The sequence below is a fragment of the Ruditapes philippinarum genome, unplaced genomic scaffold (genome assembly GCF_026571515.1).
Source record: "Ruditapes philippinarum isolate M1 unplaced genomic scaffold, ASM2657151v2 ctg2415_1_1_1_1, whole genome shotgun sequence".
Taxonomy (NCBI): domain Eukaryota; kingdom Metazoa; phylum Mollusca; class Bivalvia; order Venerida; family Veneridae; genus Ruditapes; species Ruditapes philippinarum.
Window position 1 is genome coordinate 232,981 of NW_026860512.1, and position 19,210 is coordinate 252,190.

The window sequence follows — 19,210 nt, forward strand, 5'->3', positions numbered from 1 at the left end:
AACCTCTAACTGGATTTGGTTTTAAAACCAACCAAACCTCTTGAAATGAATAAATATGGCACCTATAAAAGACAAGGTAACTTACCACCAGGCATGACTTGGCCACAGTCCTGTAATGTAAGGGATGTTAAACTGTTTTCACTGTCCACTCGTACCACACCATAGCTTAGACCCTGCATAGATAGTATACCCCTCCCTGTAGCACTTGAACTTGTTCTGCCTGGCCTATAAATACAACATGATATTTATAACAAGGGAATATTCTTTTACATTTTTCTATTCATGTGTCCTTTAAAGTGTATAAAGCTATATACCTGCGATAAAATATAAATCTGCCTAAAATATAAAAAGACTACCCCACTTCTTTTATAAACTGAACGTTACAAGTAATTTCCCATGGATATTTATAGAAATTTCTTTTGGGTACATGAGTTACTTATTGTTCTTGCGAAGTAAATTATAAAATTGAATGGAATCAAGGCAAAATTAAAAACATATTTTGACTTGTACTTGCTTATTAACTATATACTATCAGAAGGGCATAATGTCACTTTAAGGAAAACACTTTAAAGGCCCATTATGCCTCAGAAATGCTTTAAGTTTTATTTCACAAAAGCTTTTTAACTTTCTTTACCCTTATATATCCAAAAGGTTACTCCCTTCCAATTACCTTAATCATCTTTTTTATCTGTTGCATTTTGTCAAAAGGTATAGCTATAATGTATAAGTTCTTTGTATGGAAATCAAAATACTATTTTGTTTACATATTGCCACTTTCAAGACAAATTATTTCACATTTAGCGCTATTTTCTTCTGGTAACAAGCATCATTCTCTAAAACGATAAGAATTCTAAAGAAGTAAACTTTATTTGTACCTGAGGCATAATGTGCCTTTAAGAAATACACATACATGTGAACTTTTTTCGATGATCAAGTGGGAGATTTTTCTTCAAAAAGAGGGAGATTTTAGAATTTGCAATAAACAAAGTTCTGCCTTAAAAGTAGGCAGATTTCTTTAATTTGTGGGGAAAAAAAATCATTGAAAATATGGCTGCAGAAAGTGGGAGTGTCCCGCTTTAAGTGGGAGGGTTCACATGTATGTACACTTTTTTACACACACTCTTACCTTCTAACAGAGACAGTCAGGGCTTCTGAACTACTAGCACAGGGACATATAGCCTCTGGCTTCAAACCCTTCGCTTGAAAGGCATTTAGGAATGCATCACACGATGTTAATGACCCTGAATATAAAAAGTTACATAACTATATATCAAATATTAGACTGCTTGTTTATAAAACAATATGTATATATTGCATAGCCCGAGTTTGTTTGTTTTCTGGTTTTATTGTGCAAATTTTTTATTTAACACATTTTTGGTTTTCAGTGTTTTGTGGTTTTTACTACACAGATTTTAACACATTTTTAGTTTTCTTTTTGTTTCTCTTTTATTTTTCAACATAGATTTCAATACATTTTTTGTTTTCTGTTGGGTTTTTTTACAAGAATTTTAACATTTTTTTTTTCATTTTTTTCTTTTTTACATAGATTTTAACACATATATTTTTTTTTCAACTAAAAATAGATTTTAACATATATTTTGTTTCTTTTTTAAAATAGATTTTAAACACATTTTTTTCTTTTTGTTATCAGCAGTTGTTTGACGTAACTGGCCTTCCTAGATAACTATCCAGTAATTAAAAATTTCTGCACAAGTGACCAGCCACTTATCCCACATGATTTCTAAATAAGAGGTTAAAAGACAAAAGTTCAATATGTGGGAACAGGGGGTATAAACTTACATGGATTTGCGCCGTCAGCAACAAGCAGTAATCTCAGTGAGCTGAAGTTAACATCTTTGTGGTCTTTCTGAGCTAATAAGCCCCAGTGCATATCTCGTGATTTTACTATCGCACAAGAGGCTGAAATAAATAAATACATATTGTTCAAATTCATAAACAGAAATGGATTTAACTTTATGAATGTTAGGTGGCATTACCAATGGCACCAGTAATTACCATCCAGTCTGACTTGAAAATTAATTGCTTGGTTTGAATTTTGTTTTGTTTTGTTTTTCAGGGGTTTTTTTAACGCCAATTTTAAATAATTTGAAAATAATAACCAATTGGTATCAAATTCATATCACTTCATATCCTTATAAGGGAACTCCACTCCATATTTTGAAAATTACAATTGATACTGGACATTTCTGACAATTGATACTGGTCAAGTCCAATTACAAAATTCGGCATTGACAAAACTAAAATGCTCATCTTGATATACCCAAAATTAAAAATGGATCTTTCAAAAAATTTAAGGTAAAGGTTTAATAGCTTACCTTTATATTTTGTGATCATTTTCATCCATGAGGCAGGATCAACTTTCATCAAAGAATAAGGAATAAATATTACATGCATACCATTAAATACACTCTGAAAGTAGAAAATATTAAAATCATGTTTAAAATAAACAATTTATTGAAATTCTAAAATTGGCCTATTTACCAACACATGTTTCTTTTTTCCCCTCAGTTATATGAAGAGTTAAGTTTCAAGATGTTTTATTGAAAAAAGTTAATATTTTCTCAAATTGAGAAGTAACAAAGTACTTACAGGGTATGAATCTACACGAATATAATATTCAATTTATCACATATATAAAATGAGAATGGTAAACTGTTAAAAAAGGGTCATTTTTCACTGACACTCCTATAGTGTAACACTAACATTAGCCCTGTCTAACACTATGTTTACATATTAAGCAAATGACACCACGTCAAAGTGTTATTACACAAGTGTAATATTGTTTTTATTTTATCGCTTTATTACACTCCTGCGCTGTGGTTTATGTGATAAATATATATACATATCTTTTGTAATTACCATGATGCTTTTATAAAGATCTGCTTTAAAATCAATATTTATTACTTCAATTTTTTTTCAACTTTAAGTCTGAAAAAAGGCTGTTTTATTAAATGTAAGTGAATAATCTGTAAGACAAGGTGTCTTCTTTAAACCCAGATAAACCATCATTAAAAACAGTCATGTAATTGAAGCAAAAGTGCAAATTTTAAAACTACAACATACTACAAAAATACTGTGTATGTGTATGAAAGGTTATAAATAAGTAACAAGGAATTACATAAGAATTCACCAAGTTTACTTACACATAAAATACCATGCCATAGGCCGACATCACGTTTAAAATCTAATACACACACCATTACTTCACCTGCAAGTAAAAGAAAAAACCTTCAATTTATTTTTATTTGTAATCATCATGTTAGATAATGCAATCGTTAGATTTACAGGTATGTGGGTTGGGCTAATACAATGAATACATTGAATTGTCAATATAAGCTGATCTCAAGATAGAGCTGTATTCTTTGAACCTGTTTTATTGAACAGTTTTAAACGTCAAACCCCAACTTTGGTGTTAGGATGCAAGTATATCTGATATTTGGCAGGTCCCTGTACTGGTAGCTCAAGTGTGCTGTAATTTTTATTACTTTACCATCAGCAGTTACAGGTTCGAGTCCAATTTTTGCAACACACCTTTGTCCATTATGTATACAATGTACATATCTTCATAGAAGTTAATATGAAAACTGTATTTAAGCAAGAAATACAATTTTAGTCAAACCTGCACAATACTTGTTTTTTAAGAGATAACTATAAATTATAGGAAAATAGTTCTGGTTATGACCAAGTCAGAAAAATGTTAAGTACTTTTTGTGCTTCGAAATGGGTCAGTTATTTGGAACCTCTTATCTAAGGGGAGGAATTGCTAAACTACTTATGCTAAAAATAAAACTTTGTGTACCTTCAGTATAATTACAAGCTACAGTTAAAGTTTGACAATGACAAAAAGCCCCCCTTCTCGTCACTGTAACACCAACAGTACTTCCGTCTTTCCCCGTCGTATACTGTAAAAACCAAAGAATAAACATATTTGATATGGGTGTGTTATGGAAAAGAAAAATTAAAATATGTATGTCTGAGTTACATTTAACCTATTACAAGACAAATATAGGGTACCAATACAAAGATTACTACCCTCCAAACACGATAAATTTACAGAAAAAAAGATCATGTGTCTTTGCCTTTTAAAAATATTGTCATTTCACCAACAATATATCTTGTCTTCATGTTGATGCCCTCAAAAGACGCAAGGCAAAGACACGATAAGTGAGTATATAACGGATAATGTAAGTGTTATATATATATGATCTATATAACAGATTAATAAAGTGTTCTGGAACAAAATATTATTACCCATCATAAATGTTGATACTAAATCGCTTTAGAACTTTATCAACATTTTGTTTTCCAGACATATTTCATAAGAATATCCAAATGATTCATTATTATATTGTTTTTATCAATATTTGAAATACATAAGAAAAATGTGCCCATTGTAGACCAATCCACTTTGAATACAAAATTAGTAGAATACATAAAATATGCAGGCAAAAACTATAAATATGGTGATGTTTTTATATTGAGAACTAGATTCTGGTAAATTAAATCCTTAAACAGATCTGTTTATTCTATATATAGATCTATTAATACAACTCCTGGTACAAAAACAACAACACTAATTAGCTTTCTATATCGGGCTTTTGTCTTTTCCCAGTATATCTTAAATCTCAAAATAATGAAAATAGAATTCTATTTTAGAAAGTCACTGAAAAAATGACTGAAATAGAAGTATCTAAATGTTACTGCCCATTGCAAAATGATTGACAGAAGAAAATCAAAAGTATAATCTCCCTAAAGAGTAGATAAAGCTGTTCACATTAGTGTGTTAAAAGAATGCGAAATCTATTAAGTGAGAAAAAAAAAATGGACAAAAAACTAAACATGAATAATGGTTTAAAGAATGCAGAATTTGGGAAATGATAAAATAATACATGGAAAAAAAAATTAACATGAAAAGAAATTGAATTCTAAAATTTAAAAAAAAAATATAACAGAAATTAGTATTCAGAAATTATAATTAAATACAGTCATGCAAAATTGTTAGATTTTTATTTTAAAAAAAATTGATTTAGCACAAATATCAAGCAATTATCCTAAATGAAATTCTTGAACTGTTACCATGCTAAATATCTATTGACTAGCTTTCAATCTGGACACAAAATTGTTCAATATATTTGGGGGAATTTTCAAAATACATTGGACACAAAATTGTTCAATATATTTGGGGGAATTTTCAAAATACATTGGACACAAAATTGTTCAATATATTTTGGGATATTTTCCAAACACATTGGACACAAAATTGTTCAATATATTTAAGAAAATTTCAAAATATGTACCAACTGAAAAGTGCAGACCATGATTAGACTGGATTTTGAGGCCAATTATGCAATTTTGTCTGAGGACCATAGCAGCTTGTTTTCAGCAAACAAAAATTTTACGCCATTTCTACCTAAAAGAACATTGTACTATTCTTCTCTTCTTATATCAGTCACTGTCTTGCATTTTCTTGTGGGTGGGTGGGTGTTTTTTGTTTGTTTTTGTTTTGTTTTGTTTTTATTAAACACTTTTAAAAGATTACTTTAAAAGACACCCTCAAATCAAACACTTTTCAAAACCACTGATTATTTACAAGCTGTATTCCAAGACCTGTGCAAACACTGACAAGATTCAGCTTCACAAGTGTTTTCATGACAATCTTATCATGACAACCTTACTACACTAGCATCAATAGCCAAAACCAACACAGTATCAAGCATAAAACTAAAATAGCAAAAATCTGCCAACAACAAATTTATGTTTCCTATAAAAACCAAGCTGTGGTTTCACAATGGAGATAGATAATAACTGACAAGAGGACGTGATTTTAAAATAGTCAACAACAGTAGAAGTATAGGATATTTAATGAGCGTAGGTTTAATACTAAATTTATTGAACAAGTCGAATAAAATCATATTATGCAAATATTAGTACTGAATTTACATGAATATAATATATAATTTATCACACATTCAAAATAAAGACAGTAAACAGTTAAAAAGAGAGTAATTTTTCATTGATTCGCCTTTAGTGTAACACTTACATAAGCGTTTTTTGACGCTTTGTTTATATATGCCACAAATGACGTCAAAGTGTTATTAGTGTAATATGGTTTTCATTGAATGGTCTAATTACACTCCTGCGCCATGGTTTATGTGATAGTAATATATGTCAAGATTTTTCTGGATTTTTTTTTTCTAGAATGGAAATCGCAACTGCCTCTTAAAATGTATGAATTTCCTTCATTGAAGAGATAGTCAGACATATATAGATAAATAATAAGAGAGGCAGTGAAAGATGGAGAATGAGAAGAAGATTTAAGGGCAGAAAGAAGAGATGTTAAAAAAAAAACTACACCAGGCATTCACTACAAACATGCTGTAACAACGTGCAGCTAACTTCAGAGCATCATCCAAGAAAATTTCGTATCACCAAAATATGAAAACTTCGTGGAAATCATAACTAAGGTAGAAATGGGGTAAAAACACTACAGAACTGGTTTTTCCTGAGCACGCAATGCAGGGCGCGGGCATGCCTGTCAAGAACTATACTTAAACATATAAGAAAACTATGCAAAAACAAAACTACATGAATTGGTAACCAATTATCCTAACTCAAATTTTGAATTTTTTGATATTTTAATACACATTTTTTAAATTAAAAAGACATCCAAAATGAATAAAGTAAGAACACCAAAAAAATTTGCCAAAATACTTAGTATTTTCCAATAAAAGTGAAAAATACTTTTCTATGATTTTATTCTTTGGATTTATATATTCAACTTTTCAAACTGCATGAAGCTCTTCAGTACTGAAGGAGGTGAGGCATCACTTCCTGTGTGTTTACTATATTTAGATTGTCTTGGTTACCGTGTCGGATCGATTCTGTATTTCCTTTACCTCCACATACGCCGGAACATCCTCAGAGGTTTTAGGTGGTGGTTGCCAGTCTTTTGGAAGTTTGGACATGCTGTCTGTAGATAACCAACTTAAACGTGGCCATCCTGCATAAAATAAACAATAAATTCAAAAACAAGGTGTCCAAGGTTTAAAAAATATTTTCAAAGCTAAAAATCAGAATTTGAGAAATTGGGAATTTGATTGGTCCAATAACAGCATGGAGCATGCCCTGTCCAATGAAAATCCTGGGATTCAAAAAAAAGTCTTATAACCTCAAGGCCAAACATCAATTACAACATTATCAACATCATTAATGTAATATTTCTTTGACAAAAAATGACCATGAAATCTTAATTTGTCATATTATTCAATCTTCGTACATTACATATACATGTATAAAACTTGGGACAGCCTGCAGACCATCTTTAATTAAGAGCCTATCACTTAATACCCATTATCTTGATTAAATAAATCAGTGATTGTTTAAGTGTAAGTATGTGTGTTTAAATTTGTTTATTCTTGCCATTGGTAAGAATTCCAGTACCAGTCCAAGAATACAATGAAAGTGCTTTCCACATATCTCATGAAATAGTAACCATTTTAAACACTGTCCAATTTTTTCAACTATTGTCCCAAACTTTCTGCAACATAACAAACTACATTGGTATATCAACTACTACCCTCAATAACATCAAACAAACAAAGAAATTCTCACCTCTAAATGTGACAACATCACCATTGGCAGTTTTACTGAGGCCTTTAAGACAAGCTTCTGATGTGAGGGCGTGGCATACATTTAGACTTCCCAACATAAAACCTACACCCTGTCCTCCAGCATCCTACAATATGAGAGAGAAAAACAAGTAATCTTAAAATTGTATCGCCATATTGTTTTATTTTAAGACTATTGGCATGCAAGCAGTTCCCGTCCCGTATTTTTTGTTTAAACGCTTGATTTTTACTTGCATTCTTCAAAAATTGATATCAAATCAAGCAGATGCATAAATGAGAGAAAATATAACTGTCAGTTCGGCAGTACGTATAGAAAGTTTTCAATTTAAATCACTTTCATCTGTGGGTTGTGAAAACGTAACCTTGTTACCTTTGGGGGATTCCATCCTTGCGCGCATGCGCAAAAATATTACATGTGAGGCCTGTAAAAGTTTTTTCCACTAATACCACATGCGTACAGATAAGTTAGCAATGAGACGAAAACCTGTTTAATTTTTAGAATTTTAACCTGTATTATTATATTAAATAATATTATGGCTTTAATCAGTAAAATATCATACATACAAGCAAGCCATTGTCTGTGATTGCATTTGGGTACCGATACTGTGTTATAGATACCAGCGTTTAGTCTACGCTCTATATCATTAATTACATCTACCTGCCTCTGGAAAAATGGTCACTTCAACAATTATAAATGAAAAATGGGTCTAATATAACGCATTTGTATAATTATGATCGGTTATATTTTATGTACGGGAACTTCTTCGCTTCATGGATAATTTCGGTACCCCATATGAGGCTATGTTTAGAACATAATGGAATTGCCATAATTTGTATGATTAGCTGAATATCACAATCAATTTATTGGTGAGTGAGCGTAATAAAAAATATTTTGTTAGCAACTGTGATTTTTGTACATGAACTGCTTGCATGCCAGTATGAAGTTTAAATTGTAAAATATTGGCTCCTCCCGTATACTTCGGATTAGAGGCCTCGTACTTTCCTGTATTATTTGGATAAGAGGCCTAGTTACTGCCTGTATACTTGAGATAAGAGGCCCTGTACCTTACTGCTTCACGTAAATGGCCTCATACGCTCCTGTATACTTGGGATAAGAGGCCTCGTACCTAGAACTTGAATATACAAGCAAAATTTGCCACAGTAATAAGGCAGTGTTCGTTTGCGAAAATGTAACATTCTCCTTCAACTTCTGCAAACTTGGTCTATGCCTGATTATGAAGGGAAACTAGCTGTTATAGCAATTTTAAAGTATCACTTTTATTTCTTTCTACCGCTGTAGAAAAGAAACATATCTCATGAAGTTTACAATCATAATTAACCAACACCCTTGTAACCATAGTTACATAAGCATATCTCAACATTTTCCTAGAAATCATTTACGGAAAACAATTGCAGGTAAATGTTTGATTAATATCTTTATACACAAGGACGTATTGTCACCTTAGTGTAATTACTGGTTAACTTTCATAAAATTTTATAAGGACTTAACACATTACTGCACTTTGGTGAGGATATAAATGTCAAGGGAAACTTTTCTAAGTAACACGCAATTGATCTATCTTCTTCTATGTGTTCACAAGGATATTTAACTGTAAAATAATTTTAACTGTAATATAATATGTCATATTTTTTCCTGCTCTATTATTGAAATAAAACAAGTACATTTGCTAATGATTTCAACTCAAATATTCATATGAGTGTATGAATCATAGTGTTTCAGAAACCTTATCTCTATGTATTCTTCCTCATAGAAAAATAGTTCCTTGCCACAGAATTTGCTAATGATTTTAACTTAAATATTCATACGAGTGTATGAATCATAGTGTTTCAGAAACCTTATCTCTATGTATTCATCCACACAGAAAATAATTCCTTTCCACAGAAATTTAAGGCAGCATGCCTCCTGATTCATGCTAATAATCATGTGCCATTCTATAACTTACCCGTCGTGATGTTGGTACTTCGACCGGTACTAGTACGACTCCAGCCATTAGACAACCATAAAACCCGTTGATAAATGATATGGGATCATTGTTTGGATACACTAATGCTACCTAAAAAATAATATCATCACTATGAGATATATTTCATATCACACAAAATCAGAGATGTAGATAACAGAGATTAGCAGCTCCTATATACTCCATTGAAATATCACTCATGCCTCATCAAAAAGTGAAAAATTAGGCATTTTGTAGCAAGTTAAACTTTAATGGATGTACATTTGATCCTTTTATAGTATACACCATTTGAAAGTTAAATCTTTTATCTATTGCTGCATGTTAAAATATTGGTAACTTTCCCTGCCTTTCATTTAGAAAAACATAGCAGAATATACCCACTGAGCCAGTTTTTTCATCATATGAATAGTTTAGCAACAAAATTACTTAACAAGAACTGTCGGAGGACAGTAACGCTCGACTATTCGAAAATTTGTCACAAGGGTGTTTCATTGAGTATAATAATGCTTACCTATATGAATACATAAAATTGTCCGAAAAGGTACAAACTCTTCAAGTTTCAATACATTCCCTTCAGTAGTTATGGAGAGACAAGCTTACATGCAAAAACTTTACCAAGAATTCATGAGTCGAAAAAGGGGCATAATTATGCAAAAAAAGCAAATCAGAGTTATGGGACTTGTACCAATCATCTTAGATAATCACAGAGACCAAGTGTGTGAAGTTTCAATCCATTCCCTTCAGTAGTTATGGAGATACCAGCTTACATGCAAAAACTTAACCTAGAATTTCTAAGTCGAAAAAAGGGGCATAATTATGTTAAAAAGCAAATCAGAGTTATGGGACTTGTGCCAATCATCTTAGATAATCACAGAGAACAAGTGTGTGAAGTTTCAATCCATTCCCTTCAGTAGTTATGGAGATACCAGCTTACATGCAAAAACTTAACCAAGAATTTCTGAGTCGAAAAAGGGGCAATTATGTAAAAAAGCAAATCAGAGTTATGGGACTTGTGGCAATTATCTTAGATAATCACAGAGAACAAGTGTGTGAAGTTTCAATCCATTCCCTTCAGTAGTTATGGAGATACCAGCTTACACGCAAAAACTTAACCAAGAGTTTCTAAGTCGAAAAAGGCGCGTAATTATGCAAAAAAGCAAATCAGAGTTATCGGACTTGTGCCGATCATTTAAGATAATCACAGAGAAAAGGTGTGAAAAGTTTCAATCAATTCCCTTCAGTAGTTATTGAGATACTTGTTTACACGCAAAAACTTAACCAAGAATATCTAAGTCGAAAAGGGGACACTTATATGCAAAAAAAAAACAAATCAGAGTTATGGGACTTGTGCCAATCATGTTAGATAATCAAAGCGAACAAGTGTATGAAGTTTCAATCCATTCCCTTCAGTAGTTATGGAGATACCAGCTTACACGCAAAAACTTAACCAATAATTTCTAAGTCAAAAAAGCGGCATAATTATAAAAAAAAACAAATCAGAGTTATGGGACTTGTGCCAATCATGTTAGATAATCAAAGCGAACAAGTGTATGAAGTTTCAATCCATTCCCTTCAGTAGTTATGGAGATACCAGCTTACATACAAAAACTTAACCAAGAATTTCTAAGTCGAAAAAGGGGCATAATTATGTTAAAAAGCAAATCAGAGTTATGGGACTTGTGCCAATCATCTTAGATAATCACAGAGAACAAGTGTGTGAAGTTTCAATCCATTCCTTCAGTAGTTATGGAGATACCAGCTTACATACAAAAACTTAACCACAGGGACGCTGACGCCGACGCCGACAAATGGGTGACTGCATTAGCTCGATTATTCTGCGAATAGTCGAGCTAAAAATTGATGTATCATTTATTTAAATGGGAACTGTAAATGTTTTTTTACCTGCTGCCGTAGACAAATGCATAAGCTTTCAGGAAATGTATTTTTTTACTGATTTTGATATCTGGTTAAACAGTTTTACTTGCTACAAGTTTTTAAGTTTAGCAAGCACGCACGATATCTTAACTGACTGGGAAGTTGCCTATCTCTGTTATCTATGTCTCTGCACAATGTACAGGCTGGCCCGGCAACGGCTCATCACAGTCCAACGGTATAACAGTTACTGGTAGCAAACATACTAGATAACCCTATAGCATCAATTAATACACAGGAACTGACATTTAAGTAAAAGCTCGGACATTGCATAGGGCAGCCAAATTGTCCGTTTTAAAGAATCAATGTTCACCCCAGGTTCCCAAACATAGTTTGTATGTTCTCTCATTCAAATGAGGCATATTCAATTAGAGTTTTATAGATTTAAATAAATTTATGCAATAAAAATATTTTACTTATGATGAGCAAAGTATATTTTTATTGTAATACATGTTAAACAAGCAATTATCATAGTATTGCAAGCAATCCATAAGTCCCCTACCGGTAAGAGCCCAAGCAACATTCTGAAGGGCCATTGGCCATCCACTTATGTTCCTATTTTAAGTAAATTTGTTGAAAAAGTTCTTTAAAAGTGATCACAGGAAACAGTTTTTATGTACAGACAGAAGGACTGAAGGACACTCTAAAGTTATTTTTTAAACATCCCTGTTATCAAAATATAACATTTTTAAAATCCTATCATGATTGAAGAAGTTGGAGTAAAAATTACCAATTTCTCAAAAAAAAAATCTAAATTCAAAAGGGGCATAATTCTGGAAATAGTCTTGCTAGAGTATTGAACACTCACAAATGTTGAGTGATAATAAGAAACATTTATATGAAGTTTGAAGTAGATACATTCAGAAAAAGAAGTTATTAAAAAAAAAAACAATGTTTTTTCATGAAAATTTTAAGTTCAAGGGAGGTAATTCTGATAAATTTTGTGCTAGAGTTGTAAACCTTGTCACATATGATGTGGTTAATTACAAGCAACTTATATTTAAAGTTTGAAGAAAATACCTTAAGAAATAAAGAACTTATAGTGAAAAAACTTAAAAACTAGAATCAGAAATCTTGAAATTCAGTCTATTTGTTGCCATAGCAACCAGAATTTTCAACATAGGAAGATAAGAAAAGGATGTGCATAATTTCCATACTGCCATATACCCATATGTCAAGTTTCATAAACATATTTTCAGTACTTTTTGTGTTATCACTGGATCCAGGTTATGTGTAAAATTTGCCATATTTTCAGTCTATTTGTTGCCATAGCAACCAGAATTTTCAACAAAGGAAGAAAAGAAAAAGACGTGCATAATCTCCATACTGCCATCTATCCATATATCAAGTTTCATAAAAATATTTTCAGTACTTTTTGCGTTATTGCGGGATCCAGGTTATGTGTAAAATTTGCCATATTTTCAGTCTATTTGTTGCCATAGCAACCAGAATTTTCACCATAGGAAGAAAAGAAAAAGACGTGCATAATCTCCATACTGCCATCTATCCATATATCAAGTTTCATTAAAATATTTTCAGTACTTTTTGTGTTATCGCGGGATCCAGTTTTGAGGACGGACGGACTGACTGACTGACGGACGGACAGACGGACTGACGGACGGACAGACAGACAGACAGACGGACGGAGGGTAAACTTAAAGTCCCCTCCGGTAAATCGGTAGGGGACTAAAAATTCAAACTTAATGAGGATAAATGTGATAGATCGTACCCTGTCTCCTGGTTTAATCGGCACTTCTCCTTTCTGACCTACTTTATTCAGCAAGTTATACGCTATTTTTTGCGTCTTACTTAATAATTTTCCTGGAAAAAAAAAAGAGACAGTGAAAATTCATTGTACGAAAATAATAAATAAATACATAACTGTTTATGACTAGTTTGTGCTATACAGTTATGAGAGAGCTAGTGAGGACTTCTGGTGTTTTATTCTTTTTCTAGCATATTACATAATATGAGCCGCGTCATGTCAAAACCAACATAATGTGTTTGCGATCAGCATGGATCCAGACCAGCCTGCGCATCCGCGCAGTCTGATCAGGATCCATGCTGTTCGCTATCAGTTTCTCTACTTGTAATAAAGTTGGTAAGCGAACAGCATGGATCCTGATCAGACTGCGCGGATGCGCAGGCTGGTCTGGATCCATGCTTGTCAAACGCACTATGTTGGTTTTGTCGTGGCTTGGCTCATTTATATCATATTCTTGTAAGAAATTACGAAAACTAACATTTTCATTTAGCACCTTCTACTTATAGTAGCATGTGGTTTTACATGTTGATTCTAAACAGTGAAATGACCTTGTCCTAAGCATGCAATTCATTCTTCAAAGGCGCGCAGGAATGATGTCATTTAAAGCAAGCAACTTGTCTACATATACGAGTTATAAAGATTACCTGACAGGTTATATGGCCCAAGCCTTTGTCAAGGGTCAAAGAACCTGTCAGGAATATTTACAACAAATTAATAATACAGAAAACTTTCTTTTTTAAAGAAAAAAGGTGAGATTTCTTCATAAATTGACAGCACCCATAAAAAAATTATATATTAAAACAAATACCCAATGAAAAGCTGCGTTACAAACATGATACATCATATTTGAGAAACAAACTTTGGGCCATAGTTCATAATTAATTCATAAAAGGCATGCATTTAGAACTGAAAAAAATCGTTTCAGATATACACAATATTATTACGTAACACGTACCATATGTGAGATTAACTGTTGGTTTCCCGTTCTGATCTAACACTGTTACGGCCAGGGCTTTATATGTGGAGGATCCATATCTGTGTAGAGCTGCCTCTAAATTGCGAGGTAAACCTGACGGTACCTGTATATCAAACAAACAAAAACACGAATACAATTGTATGAAACTTGAAAATCATGGGACATAAAGAATTTTATCACACATCGGGCATGCCCCTTTTGCGACTCTGTAAAAATGGACTTGCATTGCAGTGCATATATTTTGACCCGACGTCATTTGCATTAAAAAGGCGCTAAATGCTAGTGTTACCCTGTAGACAGATCAATGGAAAATGGTTCTTTTTCACTTCAAACGGTCTTTATTTTGGGTATGTCATGAATAGAATATCAAATTCCTGTAAGTTCATGTAAGCTCACCGGAGGCTTGCATAAAAGAATTTTATTCAATAATATTATACTCATTCAATATCCTCTATTTTTTCTTTTATTTATGTTTTACATTGTTCCAACAGAGTAAAGGTCGAATGGCAACTTTCCAGCTTAAATGTTGGAGATGAAGACCTCACTTTTCCCTCCATACACTACATTTCTAACTCTGCAGAATCTAAAAATAGTGCTATCATACATGTACTTACCACAAGTGGATCGCCAGGGACTGGTGTTAAGGTGCTGCCCTCTGGTTTTGGAGCATTAGGGTCGGCAGGTGGAGCTATTGAAAAAAGACAAAAAAAGAACTTTAAAATCAAAACATAATTATCTCGTATTTGTCCCTTTCAGTACACAATTTACTTACTATTTAAAATAGATGAATGTGTTAGCACAGTGAAACAATTAAGAACAATAAAATTTCAAAAAAAAATTGGTTTTCATTATTTCACTACTCTAATGTTATGATGCTATGAAACCTCCAGAGAAGAGAGTCGCTCCTCTTCTTTCATTAATGCCATTTGCAAAGCAATCAAAGCAAAAGGCACTAATATATAAAAGGTGGCGCCAGTTACCAAACATAAATAAGCCTTTCTATTTTTAGCGGATGCTGTAACGCAACATTTATGTCTTTGAGGCAGATAATGAAATAACACAAAAAGAAGAACAGTTACGTTAAAATGATACGAAAGAACTTCGACTAGTAGAAACAATGAACCTATAATTATTTGCCATGGCTCGGTCACAGTCGAACATAAATGCATATGCCATGGACGGGCGAGACTTAGGTCTTAAGTCTTAGGTTAACCAAGAAATAAGCTCTCACTCTGACCTTGGTATAAAGAATATGAGCCGTGTCATGACAAAACCAACATGTGTTTGCGACCACCATGGATCCAGGCCAGCCTGCACATCCGCGCAGTCTGATCAGGATCCATGCTGTTCACTTACAAACCCTATAACATGAGTAGAGAAACTGATAGCAAACAGCATGGATCCTGATCAGACTGCACGGATGTGCAGGCTGGTCTGGATCCATGCTGGTCGCAAATGCATTACGTTGATTTTGTCATGGCGCGGCTCAATTATATGATTCAACTTCTCATATAATACACCACTAACAAAATTTGCAAACAAACAAGAACATTAACACATTGTTGACAAATAAAATGATTTTCTTCTTCCTTTTCCATAAATATCTGCACTTCATTTCCATAGAAAAAAATAATAATGTAAACTTGAGAAAATTGTCAAAATAATGTTGCTTGTTCAAAGATCACCTTTTTTCCTAAGAAAATAGTAAAATTATTAGATAATTTTTATTATCAGAAAGTATTATAAATAACATTATTTCCATAAAATGGAAAAAAGTCTTTTGTTTCCATAGAAAAAAGTACAAAATAACACTTTCTTTTAGAAAATAGTAAAACTAACATTGTTTTATAACATTCCCGTGCCGATATTACCACTCCATAAAAATGGTATGGCACGGCTGTGCATATATTTTACTCATTCAATAAATTCAGTATTGAATCTAAAAATAGTAAAAATAACATTGTTTTCTTAGTAAATAGTAATTATCATTATCTCCTTAATAACAGCAAGAATAACATTGTTTTCTTTGAACATAGTAAAAAATAACACTATTTCCTTAATATAAATTGTAACAAACAGGTACTTTTTCCTTAATATGAATAAAACAGAATTGTAACAAAAACAATTTTGTTTTCAAAATTACCAACTAGAAGTAAGAATGGACATGACAAATGCACGGGTATCTAATCAATGCCTATCCACTAACAAAGAGATGTCTCTATAAGAAACTCTACATATCATGCATTCTGTATTCTGTAAATGTTCCATGCTAATAATGTAAACTTGAATTGAAGTAGGTCAACACATATGTAAAGAATAATGGTATTTCAAACAAACAAACAATTTTGTAAGCAAGCAATGGTCTGTGAAGTAAATTTTTGTAATTTTATTTGTTCATCCTCAGTAGTTAAACATTTTTATCTTCTTTTTTTGGTCCCCCCTCCCCCACAATAAAAAGTCAAGTTTTTGGGTAACAAAATGCATCAATTCTTCAAATGTCCAAATTTTCAGAAAAATTTAGACCCCTAAATCCATTTAACATCAGGGTACACTTTTATGTTTTGACATAATTATAAGCCAAAAAAATAATTAAATAAACAGTTGAAAATAAAAGAACATTAACATTAAATTAAAATTTACAGAAAAAATACAGTATCAATAATATTATGATCTAAACATTACGCTTAGTGATTGATCAGCTGTGAATTGGACACCAAACAACATGGATCCATGCTGTTCGTTTACCAACCCTATTACAAGTAGAGAAACTGATAGCGAACAGCATGGATCCTGATCAGACTGCGCGGATGCGCAGGCTGGTCTGGATCCATGCTGGTCGCAAACGCACTATGTTGGTTTTGTCGTGACGCGGCTCATTTGTTTCACAGACCATTACACACACATATATATTACATAAAAAGAATATGTTGGATATTAAGAAAACAGCCATCTGTCAAAAATAATTATGTTGTCTTTTTTTATTCTATACAGAAGCACATATCTTGGATAAAAAAAAATAAAATAACAGTTTAGACTTTATACTCTTTATAAACAGCCTTCTGTTCATTGAAAAGATAGTTTCCACACAGAAGAAGAGATTTTATTATGTGTTCAAGTTCAATTTTGTTCTTATAGAAGTTTAGAATTTGTTGGGAATTTTCCTCCTTAATCATTATACAATGGTTATCAATGTTAACTTTGAGACCTACAAGTGCCTAATCTAAGATTCGAAATTTGTGGGGAATATTCCTTCTTAATCATTATATAATATTTTTTTCATTTTTTTTTTATAAAAAAAAAACATCTATATAAAAACTAGAACTGTGTCTACAAGATATAAGACACAGATGCTTCTCCATCCTCCAGTGGACAAACAGCTGATCCGCAGGATGGACAAATCTATATTCACCCCCCCCCCTCCACTTAGTGGGTGTATAAATTAATTTTTTTCCCCTGAATGTCTATAAGACACTTCCAACAGATATTATACTTAGGGAACTTATTGCACACCTGGTGTACATAATTATGAAATGAAAAATCAATTATTAAGAAGTCTTTGACAATAATATATCAGCATGAATATTTGTTGGCACTCAGGTCTCAGGTCATAAATATTTATTTTATTTTTTATTTCATTTAAAGATTTTGTTGTGCAATTTTGTGCAATATTATGAGGAATTTCCACAATTTTTGTGAGATCGTTAAAAAGTAATACTATGATAATCCTTAATCCCGACCCCCCCCCCCCCCCCCCCCAGTATTGGAGTAGACACTGTTCTACTTCTAACCTTCTTTTCTTTTTTCTCCATGGAAGTAAAAACATTATTTCTCTTCAACTGCTCTTGCCTTTCTTTAAAAACAAAAGTCTGTTTACAATGAGTGTATTATATACTATATGAGCTGCATCACTGCAAAACCAACATAGTGCGTTTGCGACCAGCATGGATCCAGACCAGCCTGCGCATCCGCACAGTCTGATCAGGATCCATGCTGTTCGCTTACCAAAATCTATAACAAGTAGAGAAACTGATAGCGAACAGCATGGATCCTGATCAGACTGCGGGGATGCACAGGCTGGTCTGGATCCATGCTGGTCGCAAACGCACTATGTTGGTTTTGTCGTGACGCGGCTCATATCATCTTATTTAGCATGACAAAAGCCTCTGTGGTTTCTACACATAACAAGCTTCAAGGAAAAAACATGGACAAGACGAAGTTTCGAAGAAATAGGTATTCTATACATAATGAGCATAAACATATATTGAAAGACTGTAAATATGTAAAGATTGTTTTTAATTTTTCATTTTTTTAATAGGTACATATTTTATCTTGTAAATCCTTACCAGTTCCTTCTTCGCCTAAAATGTGTGAGTTGTAATCATTTTAGAGTTATCATTTTTCATTTTTTTTTATAATTTACTTTATCATAAATGGTCCTTAATTATTTGGTCATATTGGCGGACAGTCAACCAAACCAACTTTCCTGGGTAACTAACCAGTACCAGGTAATTATCAATTTTTTTTCATCTGCAGCCTATTAATAATAATCCTTTTAGATTACTAAATCAGCTGTGACAAACAGATGACTATTAGACCTATCGTCGCTGATTTATGCCATGTCGTATTTTCGCTTCTGGGCTTTAAATGCGAAAATGCTAACCACAAAGGGACGACAAAGTCTTACTCCTTGTATTTTCGCTTTTTCACATTTCTGAGGCAAAAAAAAAACAAAAATATGACATGAGGAGGGCGAAAATATGCCTCATAAAATCTGTCGTATCTAGCATTCCATCTGTCGTAATTTTCGCTTTTTCGCGCTCAAAATACAAAAATGCTCAAACACAAAGAGACGACAAAGTATAATATGGCATAAATCAGCCACCATATGTATGAGATTAATTGTCAC

At 32.6% G+C, this 19,210-nt stretch overlaps 1 protein-coding gene across 1 annotated transcript in view; it reads right to left on the minus strand.

Moving 5' to 3' along the window:
- LOC132760423 (disco-interacting protein 2 homolog C-like) overlaps positions 1 to 19,210 on the minus strand; it is a 65,862-nt gene that overhangs the window by 19,446 nt on the left and 27,206 nt on the right. Inside the window, exons 8-20 of the mRNA XM_060752402.1 lie at positions 18,648 to 18,662; positions 14,919 to 14,992; positions 14,284 to 14,407; positions 13,293 to 13,384; positions 9,614 to 9,724; positions 7,633 to 7,756; positions 6,918 to 7,021; positions 3,821 to 3,923; positions 3,165 to 3,229; positions 2,337 to 2,430; positions 1,801 to 1,920; positions 1,127 to 1,241; positions 86 to 225 (exon numbers count right to left, since the gene is read on the minus strand). Coding sequence (XP_060608385.1) covers positions 86 to 225; positions 1,127 to 1,241; positions 1,801 to 1,920; positions 2,337 to 2,430; positions 3,165 to 3,229; positions 3,821 to 3,923; positions 6,918 to 7,021; positions 7,633 to 7,756; positions 9,614 to 9,724; positions 13,293 to 13,384; positions 14,284 to 14,407; positions 14,919 to 14,992; positions 18,648 to 18,662 — 1,281 coding nt within the window. The remainder of the gene's footprint in view (positions 1 to 85; positions 226 to 1,126; positions 1,242 to 1,800; positions 1,921 to 2,336; positions 2,431 to 3,164; positions 3,230 to 3,820; positions 3,924 to 6,917; positions 7,022 to 7,632; positions 7,757 to 9,613; positions 9,725 to 13,292; positions 13,385 to 14,283; positions 14,408 to 14,918; positions 14,993 to 18,647; positions 18,663 to 19,210) is intronic.